The sequence below is a fragment of the Peromyscus maniculatus genome, chromosome 1 (genome assembly GCF_049852395.1).
Source record: "Peromyscus maniculatus bairdii isolate BWxNUB_F1_BW_parent chromosome 1, HU_Pman_BW_mat_3.1, whole genome shotgun sequence".
NCBI lineage: Eukaryota > Metazoa > Chordata > Mammalia > Rodentia > Cricetidae > Peromyscus > Peromyscus maniculatus.
In genome coordinates this window covers 150,601,788-150,618,179 of record NC_134852.1, presented here as the reverse complement: position 1 = coordinate 150,618,179, position 16,392 = coordinate 150,601,788, and the positions used below count along the sequence as shown (strand labels likewise).

The 16,392-nt window shown below is 48.4% G+C and overlaps 1 protein-coding gene across 5 annotated transcripts; it reads left to right on the top strand.

The window, feature by feature from the left end:
• The first annotated feature begins 1,693 nt into the window (after nt 1–1,693).
• Caly (calcyon neuron specific vesicular protein) lies at nt 1,694–16,097 on the top strand. Of its 5 annotated transcripts, none has more exons than XM_042285591.2 (6): nt 1,763–1,871; nt 10,664–10,823; nt 12,174–12,284; nt 13,564–13,677; nt 15,283–15,667; nt 15,946–16,097. In XM_042285591.2, exons 2-5 carry the CDS (start codon nt 10,689–10,691, stop codon nt 15,619–15,621), a joined length of 699 nt encoding a protein of 232 aa, XP_042141525.1. In that variant the 5' UTR covers nt 1,763–1,871; nt 10,664–10,688; the 3' UTR covers nt 15,622–15,667; nt 15,946–16,097. The 5 variants fall into 5 exon arrangements, with proteins under 5 accessions (XP_042141527.1, XP_042141525.1, XP_042141529.1 ...); XM_076554757.1 differs by lacking the exon at nt 1,763–1,871 and adding an exon at nt 2,566–2,756; XM_042285593.2 differs by having other exon boundaries at nt 1,694–1,871; nt 15,283–16,097.
• The last annotated feature ends 295 nt before the right edge of the window (nt 16,098–16,392 follow it).

Sequence of the window (16,392 nt, the reverse complement as noted above, 5' to 3'; positions counted from 1 at the left end):
TTCATCTATCCTGTTGCTTTGGCATCAGAAGCAACTTCTGGATTCCAACACAGACTGGATATCAGCAGCTCTTCAGGAGTCCTCCAGGATTCCAGAACCAACTTGGGACAGCTAAGACATCCAGCCTCATGGGTTGAAAAATCACTGGATTCTCAGCCTCCGATGTGAGACAACCATTGTTGAACTACCAGGATCACTACTCCCAGCCAATCTAATAAATCTCATATATACGTGTATATTCCTTCTATCAGCTCTGTTCCTTTAGAGAACGCTGACTAGTGCAAGGATGTAGCTCAGTTGGTAGAATGCTTGCCAAACATGCACAGAGACCTGAGTCCCAATCTTGAGAACCACATAAATGAGTATGGTGGTACATAGCTGTAATCCCAGCACTCAAGAAGTGGAGTCAAGAAGACCAGGAATTCATCATTATTCTAGGATACACAGAGAAGTCAAGGCCAACAAGGCTACATGAGATGCTGTCTCAAGAAGAAGGATGAGGAGAAGGGGAAGAGGAACAGAAGATGAAGAAGAGGAGGAGAAGGAGGAAGTGGGTAAGTAGTTAATTTAAAACGGGGTGATTGGGGTAGGCCCTAATCCAGTATGGTAGGTGTCCTACTTAGAAGAAATTGGGACAATGACAGATAATATCTACACAAGTCAAGGAACAGGGTATCAGCAGGATCCGTACCAGCACCTTGATCTCAGGGCTTTGGCCTCCAGAATAATAAGACTAACCATCTGTGGAGGTTTGTTCTGGCCAGCTGGCAGGCTGGTGTCAATGTCTATTATAAGACAATAATAAATGGTGTCGATGGATAAATAGGGCTCCTCTACACAGCTGACAAGAGTGTGAAATAGCGTTGGGCCTGGAGAGATGGCACTTGACACTCTCGGAGAGAGCCAGAGTTCAGTTCCCAGCACCCACATTGGCAGCTCACAACAATTCCCAACATCTACCCAAGAGCAATAACTAACAAAGACTTGGTCAGGGATGTTGTTACATTTCAAGCAACAGACACAAAGGAGAACAACCCAGACATCTGTCCATGAACAAATCATGATGCATGACTGCATCAAGATTCTAGTCAACAGCAAGACTGAGCTCTGGGTACAGAGTGCGGTCACTGTTCACCACCATTCATGGAGAAGCCTGTCCACCAGAGATGTCCTGTGTGACACATGGCATACACTCAACCAAACATCTGTCCAGTGCCTTCTGCATACTGGCATTACACAGACAACAGTGACCAAAATCGACAAGGCCAGTCCTAGGAAAGCTTCCAGCCCAGGAGTTCAGACACTGACACCTAGAGGAATACCCTCCCGGCAAGAGCCCAACCTCAGCTGTCCTGACCCCAGGCTCTACTGTGAGATGGTCAGGGGAAGGTTCTGGATCCTTCTTAAACCCAGGAATCCCAGCTGGAGGAGCAGCCAGGGCTCCTCTGGTTTGGTGTCTGCACCCTGCAGCAAAGTGATGAAGTGTGAGAGCTGGTGCGGTGTGTGACTCGGCATGCTGTGTGTCAGGGGTGCAAAGTGTGTGTGAGGTGTGTCTTAGCAGTATGTGAGATGGGGAGGGATGAAGTGTGTATCGAATATGTGAGATGCGTGTCAGAGGTGTGTGAAGTGTGTGTGTCAGGTGTGTGAATGTGATTAGAGACGGTGCAGAGGCCTGCTGTGGGAGGGGGGTGTGAGGCCACCTGAGCCACAGTGGTCCCTCCTCCAGCCTGCATCTCCATGGCAACCACAGCCTCGTTCTCAGGCTCCAGCCCCTTGCCCGCCCCGCCTGGTGGCGAAGCGTCTGGAACTGCATCCTCCGCATCCACACCGCATCCCCGTCCTCCCGCGACTGCGTCCTGCAGCAACTGCCTGTGAGCTGCCTGTGAGCCATTTCCACGTTTCTCCTTTTGGAATGGGGACGAGGGGGCCAGAATGTGTGCGTGGGCGTGCAAGGGTGCAGGGATGTGAGAGGTGCGAAGATGGGGGAGCGGGTGCAAGAGTGTGCGAGTGTGCGTGTGTGGGATGTATGTGCAAGGATATGGGTGTAGGGGTTGAGAGTCTATGTGGGAGTAATTTGGCTAACCTGATGGCTGCCAGAGCGATGGAGCACAGCCATCTCCTCCCCGTGGTCTCCAGTAGAAATCGGGCTGGCCCTGCTGGCTTGGGTGGAGGATGCTCATTAGACCTCTCGGGACAGCTGGGGGAAGCTCTGCCGACTTGAGGTGGAGTGGTCCCTAGACCTCGAGGTATGTCGAGAAACCCCTACAGGTCAATGGCAGCCTGGACATTATAAAGAATTATGGCTGCTCAGACTGCACAAATCTCATAGGAGGCTGGAATTCCCCATCCTGGGCATGTAGGTTAGCAGAGGCTGTGGGACAGCTGGACCTCAGCCCACCCAGTCCATGGTGACTGCAGCCCCCTCCCTGTGGGCTGGCTCCACCTCTGCAGGTCCGGGAGAGCCAGTGGGAGCTGAACATCCCCAAGGTGGCCCAGGGGCACGAATCTCAGCTCCTGTTCGGTTCCGTCTGCTGTGGGGGTGGGGTGAAGGAAAGAGGAAACAGCCAGATGGAGAGAAAGAGGTCAGCAGAAGGGGTGTTGACCAGAGCATTGAGTCTGTCTCCTGTCTGCGCATGGGAGGGCATGATGGGGGTCGCTGCGTGAAGGTTCGAGGAGGGTAGGAGGTAGGGCAGCCACTTGTCTCAAACCACCTGCCGCGGCTCTGCTGGCTCCGGATGCTGGGCCACAGGTGGCTGGTGAGTGTGGGGAACTGCGAGTAACCGTGTACCTCCTCTCTGTCCCCCTTTGCTTGGGCCCCCGCAGAACAACAGCCCTTAAAACCAGAAGCAAACCACTACCTACAGGGCTGGGATGCAAGCAGACCAGGGTGGGCCCTGCGGCAGGGCTGTGGTGTGGGGTTGGTTGGGGAGCAGGACGAGGGCAGGAGTCCGCACCAACATGGACTTGTGTGTGACGCAGCATGAAAGAGTGCGTGTGAAAGCGAGTCTGTGACCTCTAGCCCAGCTTTTATGGGCTTTCAAAAAAGAGTCCGCATCCCCCATCGTTTGTCCGTCAACAACCTGTCTGTGCGCAACCCCTAGATCGTGACCAGAGATGCCCCGCCCCGCCCCCCGGAGAGCACTGCGAATGAGCAGCAAATCCTTAGGAGACAAAATGACAGAGTAGGATGGAGGAAGGACCCGTGGGTGGTGTTGGGACGCCTTCCTAATTCTAAAGCTTTATGACCCCTGCCATCTCCCAGCGGGGTCCCCCAAGATCCAGAATGGACTCTTTTGGTGTGCTGAGAGGAGGGGAGTTTTCCACACAGAGCCCTTGGTTTGCGATGTTCTGCCTAGCTATGGAGGACTAGAAACTTGACATGGTGCTGGGGGGCGGGGAGAACCTGCCTCCGTTGCCATGGGAACCCGCGGTGACGTAAAATAGCTCTCGGCTGCGTCACCGTGGCAACCGAAGGCGGATTTCGAAGGAAGGGAGGGAGGGGTCTCTTGCTGATGGTAGTAGAGACTGGGATGCGTGGGGAGGACGCCATCTTCTGTTGGTTTCCATTTTCCTGGCTCTTTTGCCTCCGCGTATCACCTGGCCAACCATTTATATTCTTTTATAATAATTTCCGGTCCATCTCTATCACAATGCTCATCGGGTTGCCCCCAAGCCATCCGATTTCCTACGTACCCAGGGTCAACGTAGATAGAGCCAGCTTCCTCCTTAGGACCGGATCCACCTCTTAAAGAGGTTCTTGTTGACAACTGCCTGATCTCCGTAAAGGCTGGGCCAGGCGGAAGGTCACAGGTGTAACACACATCAAAGGGACCAGTGTCTTCGAGGGCCCGCCTGAGATGGGGGAGAGAGTGTAGATGCTGTTTTTTCCCCTCCTCCTCGTAGCCATACCTCCCTCATCCCCTACCCAGCCTTCCTTCTCTACTTTCTTGCCCTGGGAAGTTCTGCACCCAGCTGTCCATAACACTGGACAGCTTTGAAACACCAGCTTCTCTGTGTTCCTCGGGGCTGTCACATCTGTGTGGCCCCGCCAGTAGAGAGGGAGAAGCAGAGGGTATCTGCAGGTCTGGAGGGAAGCTGGCCTTCCGAGGGCGGCTGTCCAAAATAACCACAACTTTTACCATCCTGGAGGCAAGAAATCCAAAAGCAGATTTCAGCGGAGGCAAGAAATCCAAAAGCAGATTTCAGCAGAGCCGTGCTTCTGCTGAAGCTTCCAGAGGGTCTTCCTTTGCTCCTTCCAGTCTCTGCTGTCCTGAGCAGTCTTTGGATAGCAGCTGCGTCACTACAGCCTGCCTCCATTTGCAGAAGGCATTCCCCTTAGGTCCAAATCCTCTTGTAAGGATGCCCACAGTGGAATAACCCGCCCCTACATGTTCCAATAGGACTTCATCTTAACTCCATTACAACTGTAAGGACTGTTTCAAATAAAGTCTCTTTCACAGATACTAAGAGTTAAAACTTGGTGTCCTCTTTGTGAGGACATCTGTTAACCCACAACATCCTGTTGTCACTTGTGCATTGTAAAGGCTTTTGTTTCACCTCTTTGAAGGTCTTGTCTTGATAGGCAGGGGTTTTTAATTTCAACATGGAAGGTAATTTTATTGAGATTTCCACCTATGAAAGGAAATCTGGTGAAATCTGAATGTCGCTGGTGAAATCGCTCTCTTCCTGAGATTGGAAACATTCTCCTGCATTGTCTCGGAAGTGCTTTGTTGTCTCAGTTTTCCATATTCACACACCCAGAACAAATTCTTGTGTTCATGTGTGCATTGTATGTACACACATGTGTGCTCATTATGTGTGTTCAAATATGCATGTAGTGATGAGATCTGCTTTACTCCAAGTGGACTTTAAGACACAAGCAGCCTCTCTGCTATTAACTGAGGTCGGAATGTGTAGAATGTGTCAAATGTGTTTCCACAAGGCATCAGCAGCCCTTGTGTACACTGCTGTGTTCAAGGCAGGCACCCAGCAGATACATTTCTTTTGTCAAGACATCTGTGTGTTCCTGTCTTTCTACCTTGTACATAAAATTTTTCATGTTTCAAGTTCATTGTAAGTGGAATTTCCTGTCCTGAATGCCCGATCCCAAATAACCAACACAAAGACTGAATATGAATTATAAATGCTCAGCTGATAGATCAGGCTTGTTACTAGCTAACTCTTACACTTAAATTAACCCATTTCTATTAATCTATGTATTGCCACATGGCTCGTGGTTTTACTCGTCCTCTAGCATATCTTGCTTTCTGGGCACTGGCTTGCATCTCTCTCGACTGCCCTGACTCAGCCTTTCTCTCTCAGCATTCTCCCTGTGTCAGGCTGCCTTGCCCAATCTCTTTCTGGCCTGCTGTTGGCCAATCAGCTTTATTATTAGCAATTCATAAACAAATTTGTTGGAATTTTGATTGGGAGTTGTTGATTCTACAAATACAGTCAGAGATGTTTAAGCATAAAGACCTCCAAAATCTGCCCTAGAGAGCCTTCCCTATCTGATGGAGGATTCCAGTGTTCCTTGTCCCCGCCTCCAGTCAATATTTCATGGCTTTCCCTGTGGAGCACTTGCCCATAATCTCTGTCCTGGGCTTTGAAAGTATTTAAACAGAATCTTAGCTGGCTTACCATGGGGAGGTTGAGGCAAGACACTCTTGAGTTCAAGGCCAGCCTTGAACTATAGAGGACTATATAGTGAGACCCAACTTCATTTAAAAAAAAAAAACAACTTCATCTGGTGAGATGGTTCAGTGGTTGAGAGCAGAGAGGACCTAAGTTGCATTCCAAGCACCCACATCAGGCAACTCCCAGCTTCCTGTAACTTCAGTTCCAGAGGATCTGATACCTTTAGCTTCTGAGGACAACTGCATGAACAGATACACACAAACTTTAGTTCCGGGGGAATGTGTCACCTTCTTCTGACCTCTGCAAGTGGACGCAGACACACACTCAGGCAAAACATAATAAAATAAATTTGCACATAGACACATATAATTAAAAATAATAAAAAATTTTAACACACCTTTTTCTCAAAAATATTTTTGCCACTGACATAGAAATATATCTGCTTTTTAAGATATAACTGGACTTTGTCATTTTAAATTTTTTGTGTGTATGAATGTTTTACATATATGTTTGTGTGTGCACCACATGTATTTCTGGTACCCTTGAAGTTCAGAAGAGGCCATTGGATACCCTAGAAATGGAGTTACAGATAGCTGTGAGCTGCTTTGTGGGAGCTAGGAACTGAACAGAGGTCCTCTGGAAGAATAGCCAGTACTCTTAACCACTGAGCCCTTCAAATTTTTTATTGCATTTATTTATTGTGTGTGAGTGAGCACCCTTATGTCATGGCACACAGTGGAAGTCAGAGCACAATTGCATGAGGCAGTTTTCTCCTTCTACCAGGTGAGTCCTGGGGATTGAACTCAGGTTTTCAGACTTGGCAGCAAGTGCTCTTACCCACTCAGCCATCTCACTGACCCTGGACTCTTTCATTTTGTGCACTTTATATGTGGAGGATTTGTCTTTGCATTTAAACACAGAAGCTATTTCATCAATGAATGATCTGCACTACTCTCTGAACCTCTGGCCTGGTTCCTTTGCCTGGTGAAACTGTGCTGGCTGAGCATGCAGGATCACAGTTTCTGGGACTTCATCAGCTGTCTTAGTCACTGTTCTATTGCTGTGAAGAGACACCATGACCAAGGCAGCTCTTATGAAAAAAAAGCATTCAATTGAAGGCTTGCTTACAGTTTTGGAGGTTTAGTCTATTATCACCATGAAGAGGAGCATGGCAGCAGGAATGGCAGGAATGGTATTGGAGAAGTAGCTGAGAGCTACATCCTGATTCACAGGCAGAGAGAGAGAGACACAGGGCCTGGCTTGGGCTTTTGAAACCTCAAAGCTCACTACCAGTGACACACTTTCTCCAACAAGGCCACAGCTCCTAATCCTTCTAATCCTTTTAAATAGTGACACTCCCTAGTGACTAAGAATTAACCGATCTGAGCCTGTGCAGGCCATTCTTATGCAAATCACCACATCAGACAAGGTCATCTACATCTCCATGGTCTCCAAAACAGAAGGCCCAAATTCAAGCCATATGTGATGATGCACACCTGTAATCCAGGACTCAGGAATATGAGGAAGGAGGATCAGAAATTCAGGGTCAGCCTGGAGACTCTGTTTCAAAAGACAAAATAAAAAAAATAATAATAAAACTTATGTTCATTAATCTGTTGGGGGTTTGTGTGTGTGTGTGTGTGTGTGTGTGTGTGTGTGTGTGTGTGTGTGTGTGTGTAACTTTCATGGGGTTTAAGAACATTTCTTCTCCCTCTGCCCTCTGTGCAAAACAAATTTTTTAATTTGTGAATGAACTTAAAGTCTTACCAAATATCTTTTTGACTCCTGATAAAACCACCCAGATGATTATCTCCTTTAGTCTGTTAATGTAGAGATAACTTTTCTTCTTCTTTTTTTTTTCTTTCTTTCTTTTTTTTTCCCTAGGGGAGGGGAGGATTGGAGAATATTAAGACAGGGTTTCTTTGTGTAGCCTTGACTGTCCTGGAACTCACTCTGTAGACCAGACTGGCCTTAAACTCACAGAGATCTTCCAGCCTCTGCCTCTCAAATGCTGGAATTAAAGGCATGCACCACCGCTGTCTGACTTTTTTTTATTATATTTACTTATTTATTTGGGATTTTTGGGTGGGTTGGTTTTTTGGGGGTTTGTTGTTTTTTGTTTGTTTCGTTGGTTGGTTGGGTTGGGTTTGGGTTTTTGTTTTGTTTTGTTTTTTGAAATATGATTTCTCTTTGTAGACCTGGCTGTCCTGGAACTCTGCCTCCTAGGTGCTAGAATTAAAGGCATATGCCACCACAACCAGCTAGCTTTTCTTATTTTTAAAATCTTTTCTTTTATTTGTATAGGTATTTTACTTGAATGTATGTCTGAGTACCATGTGTGTCTCTCATGCTTGTGGAGGTCAGAAGAGGGCATCAGATCCTCTCAGACTGGAATTATGGACGGTTGTGAGTCACGATGTGGGTGCTGGGAACTGAACCCAGGACCTCTGTAAAAGCAGCCAGTGCTTTCAACTGCTAAGCCATTTCTCCAACCCCTTCTTATTTTGTTTAATTTAGATTTATTTTATTTTGTGTGTCAGAGTAAACGTTTTGCCTACATGTATGTATGTGTACCACTTATGTGTCTGGTGCCTGTAGAGGTCAGAAGAGGGTGTCAGATCTCCAGAACTGGTTTTATAAACCATTTTGAGCCACCATGTTGGTGCTGGGAACTGAACCGAGGTTGTGTGCAAGAGCAACAAGTGCTCTTTACTACTGAACCATCTCTCCAGTTCCAGTGTGTGTGTGTGTGTGTGTGTGTGTGTGTGTGTGTGTGTGTGTGTGTGATGTGTGCCTATGCATTCAAGGACACTCACCTGTGTGTACGTAGGTCACTTTGGGTGTTTTCCTCTATGACTCTCCACCTTATTTTTTGAGACAGGGTCTCTCACTGAACATCAACCTCTCCGTTTCAGCTATGCTGGCAAGCTGGCTGTTGAGCCACCAAATCCGCATGTCTCTGCCCATTTCCTCCCAGCCCTGTGGTTACAGATGCAAGCCACTGGCCCAGCTTCTCTGTGGTGCTGGGGATCTGAACCAGGTCCTTGTGCTTGCATAGCGAGTACTTTACCGACTGAGCCATCCCCCAGCCCCATGGAATTGCCTTCAAAATTTCACACCAGAATACACACAACTTTTTGTTTTGTTTTGTTTTTCACTTTTTTAATTTATTTTTCTATTATCAGCTTGATACATTATCAATTCTTATCCTAATTGTGAAATGTTTCATTGATGCTTGCCCAGTAATTGAGTAAAACCAAAACTTATTATAAGCCACAGTCATCCTAGGGTCCCCCCTGCTATATAGCTTCACACAACTTTTTTTGATCTTTTTATATTTTGTTGAACTCAGCTTGCTTAGGTTTCACTTAAAGTCTCCGCCGTTTGTGGGTGGGGCTGACCTGTGAGTTCCTTCCTCCCAATGTGCTTGAGAGCTGTGAAGCGGCAAGAGGGGTGACCTCAGGAGCTGATGAGGGCTCCTTTGTTCTTTCTCTGGAAATTTTGCAACACATTAGCAGCATTTCCTTTTAAAAATGGTTACCTTGGCATGACTTTGTCTAAGATTGGAGTTCTACATGAGATGGGGGGTTGTTTTGTTTTTGTAGTATCTTATTTTATTTTTTGAGACAGGATCTCACTGTGCATCACTAGGTGGCCTGGAACTTGTTATATAGAGCAGGCTGGCTTTGAACTCAGAGATCTACCTTCCTCTGCCTCCCAAGAGCCAGGAATAAAAGCAAGCACCGCCATACACAGTTCCGAGAGGGTCTTAATAATGGTATGTTTCTTTTTCCATCTGTCAGCTTAGAGATCCTTTCCCTACAGAGAGCAGTCACAAGATCAGAGTGTACACTCCTTTTTTAAAAATATTTATTTGCCGGGCAGTGGTAATCCCAGCACTCAGGAGGCAGAGCCAGGCGGATCTCTGTGAGTTCGAGACCAGCCTTGTCTACAGAGCGAGATCTAGGACAGGCACTAAAACTACACAGAGAAACCCTGTCTCGAAAAAAAACCAAACCAAAACAAAACAAAAAAAATATTTATTTATTATGTTTACATTTATATGTCTGTGTGTATGTATACCACATGCATTCAGAAACATGTGGAGGCCAGAAGAAAGCAGCAGATCCCCTGGAACCAGAGTTACAGGAAGTTGTGAAGGCATTTTTGTTTTATTTTGTTTTGTTTTTCAAGATAGGGTTTCTCAGTGTAGTTTTGGTGCCTGTCCTGGATCTCGCTCTGTAGACCAGGCTGGCCTCGAACTCACAGAGATCTGCCTGGCTCTGGCCCCGAGTGCTGGGATTAAAGGCGTGAGTCACCACCCCCAGCCGTGAAGGCATTTTGTATGGATGCTGGAAACCCAGCCTAGGTCCTCTGCAAGAGCAGCAAGCACTCTTAACTGCTGAGCCATCTCTCCAGCCTTGAACAAGTTCATTCTGGACTTACCTGGAGTCAGTGGGACCCGCACCCTCCTCCAGACTGCAATCACTACCTGACTGGCAGGATGCAAGCTCAGCTCTCCAAAGGCCTGGTCTTCCTGCACCACCAGACTGCATACTTTTGATACCTTCCTTTGAATTTCACATAGATAAGCAATGGGAATTAATATGGACATATCCCATATTGCATGGGATAGATGTTCTTTGTTGTGTTTTGTTCTGTTTTAAAATATCAACAGTTAACAAATTCACATTAATCTGGGCCTCCTGCTTAGTCTGGCAGTCCAGCTCTCCCAACTGCTCCCTGAATCTTTTCCTCCCAGTGGAATATGTGTCCTTAAAGCACACACCAGAGTAGGCTGGCTGGAGGACGATGCCTCGGTTCTATTTTGAGATATTCTCTGGCCAGAGGCACCACTCTGCACTGCTGGGAGGTCAGGAAGGGATGTGAAACCTTGAGTTGGTCCTCCTGCAGCAAATCCCTGGATTTTGTATGCGGAGTGTTGGGACCATTCTGGGTCCTTACTCCAGATCTAGCTATGTGGCTGTCCATAGGATGACTTGTAAGAGTCTAACTCTGTTTCTAGACTGGGACAAGGACCACCATCCACCATGGTGAAGCTGGGCTTCAGCTTCTCTGGGAATTCAGGCAAGGAGACAGGAGGCCAGGATGGGTCTGCCATGGACAGTGTCCCTCTTATCAGTCCCCTGGATGTCAGCCAGCTCCAGCCATCGTTCTCTGACCAGGTGAGTAGCCTGAGACAGTGTGGGAGGCTTTCTCAGCTTGCCTAGGGACAAAGAGGTGTGGGTAAGCTTTATGTAGATGTTGCCTCCTCCAAAGTGCCCTGAGGATAGGCCAAGCTGGACAAAAATCCAAACTAACCACTGACAAGTGTGACCTCATGGTTAGCTCTCTCATATCCAGAGCTCCTACCTCATCTGAAACAGGGTAAACTAACCACTGGATTCCTCAGAATTTAAGCACTCAGACTGTGATGTAATCTAACAGGGACCAGCAAGTTTGCAGTTACCACTCGTGTGGGCTAGTTTGATGTCAACTTGATACCAGTTATAGTCATCTAAGAGGAGAAAACCTCCATTGAGAAAATGGCTTCATAAGATCCGACTGTAGGCAAGCCTACAGAGCATTTTCTTAATGACTGATAGGGCAGGCTAAGCCCATTGTGGGTGGTGCCATCCCTGGGCTGGCAGTCCTGGGTTCTGTAAGAAAGTATGAGGAGCAAGCCATGAGGAACAAGCCAGGAAGCAGCTCTCCTCCATGGCTTCTGCATCAGCTCCTGCCTCTGGATTATAGCCATTTGAGTTCCTATCCTGACTTCCTTCAATGATAGACAATGATGTGGAAGTGTAAGCCACATAAACTCTTTCTTCCCCTTCTTGTTTTTGGTCATGGTATTTCATCACAGCAATAGTAACCCAAACTAGGACACCATTCTTTCTTTTCTGGGCAGGGCTCTAGGTTAGAGCACAAAATAGGGCTTCTTAGGCAGGTGACTGAGCGGGGATAGGTGATCTTCAGCAGAAGTCAATGAGAAGAAAAAGTAGCACAGGCTGGCCTAGCCTGACCCTTCAGGAGCCCAGGGTAGCTCTCCAGTGATCTGGGTGGGCTTCAGCTGCATTTGCTGTAACAATGAATGCTGAGGGCAGATCTATCCTTTGCCCTCAAGAATACAGACAGCCTAGAATTACCCAAGTCTGAGCCCCATGTAGTTGGAGGCACAAGACTCTGGAAGCTGTCAGAGAAGTCAGATCAGACCTCCTGAAAGAGAGGAGCCAGACTGTGGAGCAGCAGAGAGGGAAGTTCGTGTAGGAGAGCCAGCACCCTGAATGGAAGGCGCCTGTAGAGTGAGGAACTCCATCCATGGCCTGGCGAGACCTTGAACAGCTGTGGTCCCCATCAGACTCTCCACGTCCACCTTCCTTTGGCTTCAGCTTTGAGATGTTACAGCTCTGCTGGCCACCAAACAGCAGAGACAGATGGTCGGCATCACCACCCCAGCTCCCCAGTCCCTCAGTTCAGGGCTTTCTTGGGTCCCTGCCAGCTGTCCAGCAATGCCACACCCTCTCTTCCTTTAGGTGGTCATCAAAACACAGACAGACTATCAGCTTACCTCCTCAGACCAGCCAAAGAAGTTTGCAGATTTGGAGGGTCAAAGGCTGGCCTGCCAAACAGAGGAAGGACGCAGAGTAAGTATATTACCCCTCACTGTGGGAAGTTAGAGCAGGGGAGAGGCTAGATGAGCAATTCAGGTCTTGCTTGCCTGGTTGGGTCCCACTTGGATCTTCTAAGGACAAGTGGGATCAATCCTACCCAGATGTCACCTCTAGTGATGGCTGGCACCTAGCTGTCAATCCTCCCAGCCTTATTCTGAGCAGCCTGAGCTCCTGGAAGACACTTCCCATGGGAAGTACCTGTTTCCCAGCCCATCCCAACCTCCTTGCAGGCTTTCTGTGAAACTGATACGAGCTTTACCTTTTATCTGGCAAATGTCTCCTCTTTGTCTTCTTTTAACCACAACAGTAATGGTTTTAATAATCACTTTTAGCTGACTAGTTCTAATGTTTTTCCATTTTCAGAAAAAACACCTGCCCTTTCCCGTAGTTTCTTCAATGGAAGTGACCATTAAAGGTGCCACACTTTGGATCCACCCAGGGTGGTACTAATGCACCTGCCTCACTAGATGTTACACACACACACACACACACACACACACACACACACACACAATGCTTTCTCTCCCAATACTCCTGCTGTGATGGCCACTAACTGAAGTGTGATCTAATTAGTCTTCATAATTAAAAACCCAGAGTCAGATATCGAGGATGAAAGCTGAAAGATCAGAGAAATGAGCAGCAGCCACTAGAAACTTCTTACCTCTTTGAATTCGAGATCCTGTCTCCACCCACCTTATATTGCTTTCTCCACTCCCTAGTGCTGGGATTAAAGGTGTGCACCACCACCTCTGGGCTCTGTTTCTCTTTTAGATTGGATCAATCTCAATCTCGTGTAGCCCAGGGTGGCCTTGAACTTCCTGATCTTCCTGCTTCCTCCTTCCAAGTGCTGGGATTCAAGGTGTGTGCCACCACTGCCGGGCCTCTATGGTTAACTAGTGTCTAGCTCTGATTTCCAGGCAAGCTTTATTTGTCAGAACACAAACAAAATATCATACAACAACCAACTTCTGCAGGCCACATGGGCAATGCAAACCAGTTCCTAATAGCACCTTCTGGGTCAATTGGCTGCGTGCAACTTAAGTGATCATGGATGTTTCCATAATCCCAGCAAAGCTGGGCCTACAAAGAATAGTTCCTGGACCTTGGGTCCTGGAGCTGACCTCAAGGAAGGAGACAAGATGTAGGGGCAGTGGCATTGTGCCCAGCCTCAGTTCTTAGGGGCCATTCCCTCAGGGAGGCTGGCCCCGCTGTAGCTCACCTGCACTAAATTCCGCTTCTTTCTCTCTGCCAGGTACCCACTGCAAGGATGATCGCCTTTGCCATGGCACTCATGGGCTGTGTGCTGATCATGTACAAGGCCATTTGGTATGACCAGTTCTCCTGCCCAGATGGCTTCCTGCTTCGGGTAAGCCTCAGGGACCAAAGACCAGGGCAGGGACAGTAGAGACCACCATGGTCCTCCTATGGTCTCTAGTCAATGCCAGGATGTGGAGGGCTTTCTGTGGCAGCATCAGGGAGGATGCTTCCCATCTCACACCCCTGGGTTTCCTTCTCCATGACAAGACTATCCCTGTGTGATCGATCCCCTTACTTCCCAGAACATACCAAGATCCCATCTTTTGACAATTTCCTAGAAAAAGGTGGCTTTAGGGCCACAGAAACGGCTCTTAGGGAAAAGCACAGGCTGTAGAAGCATAAGGACCTGGATTCAAATCCCCAGAACCCAAGTAAAAGGCCAGATGAGACTGCCTGTAACCCCAGCACTGTGAGGTGACAGAGCAAGACAGTTGCTAAGGCTTGCTCCAGGTTCTGTGAGAGACCCTGTCTCAAGGAGACCTCCTCCAGCCAACTCAAGCACAGTTACAGACACACAAAATAAAATTTGAAAACAGAGAGAGGAGGGGTTTTTGTTTATTTGTTTGTTATTTTTGTTTTCATCTAAAGTGAAGCAGGAGGTGCCAGGAGAACTTCAGGAGCCCTACCTGCACTTAGCGGGTTTCTCTTCTTTCTCTCTTCCTTCCTTCCTTCCTTCCTTCCTTCCTTCCTTCCTTCCTTCCTTCCTTCCTTCCTTCCTTCCTTCCTTCCTTCCGAGACAGGGTTTCTCTGTGTAGTTTTGCGCCTTTCCTGGAACATCACTTTATAGACCAGGCTGGCCTCGAACTCACAGAGATCCACCTGCCTCTGCCTCCCAAGTGCTGGAATTAAAGGTGTGCGCCACCACTGCCTGGCTTTAGCAGGTTTCTTTTCTGAGCCCTTTTGTTTTTTCCTTAGACTTTAAGAGGTTTGTTTCTTTGACTATTGTCCTGAAATAGAGTCTCACTGTGAAGCCCTGGCTGGCCTGGAACTCACAGAGATAGTGTCTTTGCCTCCCAAGGGATTAAAGCATGTATTACCACCACTGGCCCATGTGAGAGACTTTTAAACGTATTATGGACATCAGTGCTTTCTGCATACTTAGTAAATATTTCCTTCTACTTTAAAAATCTCAACTCTATTAAACGACAGTTATAAATTCCAATATTTTTTTAAAGTGCTTCATATTTTAGAAATAATGTCTCCTCTTTTTCCCCCTTTAATCCTCTGGTCTCTGGGATGGAGTTCACAGAGGCACTGAAGTCCGGCTGCCGTTTTTTTTGTTTTTTGTTTTTTGTTTTTTCGGGGAGGGGAGACAATTTTAGCTTTGGCTGTTCTGGAATTCACTGTGTAGCCCATACCAGCCTCCAGCTCACATCAATCTTCCTGCCTCAACCTTCCCAGTGCCGGGATTACAAGCATGGTTCCCCACACCAGTCTGCTATCCACCTTTCCCACACAGCATAGTTCTAAAAGACTCCTCGCCAGTGGAGGCTCCACACCACCCCCTTGTCCAAGGAGCCTCAGGCTCTGACTCTCTGACCCTCTGACCTGAAGCCAAAGCCGCCTTTGTGGGTTTTTAATTATGACCCTTCCTCCTCTTTTTTCACTATGATTCCCCATCCCCCTGCCGGTCCGAAACATGCCTCCGCTACAGCACAAGATCTGCACCCCGCTGACCCTGGAGATGTACTACACGGAGATGGACACCGATAACCAAGATCGCCACCGCAACATCCTGGCAGCCCTCGGGGCCTACCCTGTGAACCGCAAGCATGTCACCGAGATGCCTGCCATCTGGGGGAACAGCTACCGGGCCTCCAAGGAAGAGCATAAGGGCCCCACCCCTGCAGCCGTGGTTGTGTCCACTGCAGCAGCGGCAGCGGCAGCGGGCACGGAGCCATCCGGCATAGACCCATCAGGGAAGCCTTCGGCCATGAGAGAGGAAGGAGACCCACCCAAGACAGAGGGCATGCCGTCCCAGGCCCCCCAGTGACCGTAGTCCCGTTCCCCTGTCCCCTCCCCCTCCGCCAGTGACTGGGGTAAGTGTGTCCCTTCTAAACAGGGGCTGGCTAGCTCGCAGGGTCACAGGCTTGCTCTGCCCTACCCTGCCCTACCCTACCCATCTCTCCCGCCCTTCCCCGCCCTTCCCCGCCCCCCTCCCCATTTCCCTCTATCCCTCACTTCCTACCAGGCCCAGACACCTACCCAGATGTGCATCCTCTCTCGAGGCTACCTCCAGGTCTGTGCACAGGGCTTGCTTTCCTGTCCAGCACACCAGTCCTCTGTCCCTTTCACTCTGACCCTTCTGTCTTCACAGCGTCCCCCACAAGCTATTTGACCTGTGCACCTCCTGATGCTTCTCCCCCCAGTGATTGTCCTCCTGCCCCACAGCACCCCGCTGAAGCCCCTGTCCCTGGTGGGCCTCTGGCTCTGTTGCTTTTCTGTAAGTAAAGATTCACATCCACCTGAGTCTTGGTTTCTCTTTTGGTTGCAGCTTGTGTGAGCATTTTCATTAGACCCCAAACCTAGGAGGACACCTGAGGGTGCCTGCTTCTGAGGAAGAAGACTAGGCCTTGCCCTTCCCCAACTCCAACCTGGCCTAAGGGCACTGGTCACAACAGAATAAGCCACTCAGGGGAATTAGGGTGGCCCCTGACTGCCCGAAGATCTACCTACCTTCTGCTGCACCTACCTATTATCTATCTACCTGGTGCTGGGTCTGGTTCTGGAATCTCTCCATGAAACAGGATTGTCTTCCTCTGGG

Bases quoted from the DNA above. Each gene is read 5' to 3' on its own strand.
- Caly (XM_042285593.2), top strand. From the start codon at position 1,738: ATGGCAACCACAGCCTCGTTCTCAGGCTCCAGCCCCTTGCCCGCCCCG. The intron at 10,824-12,173 runs GTGAGTAGCCTG...CTCTTCCTTTAG, and splicing joins AGCCATCGTTCTCTGACCAG to GTGGTCATCAAAACACAGAC. The intron at 12,285-13,563 runs GTAAGTATATTA...TCTCTCTGCCAG, and splicing joins AAACAGAGGAAGGACGCAGA to GTACCCACTGCAAGGATGAT.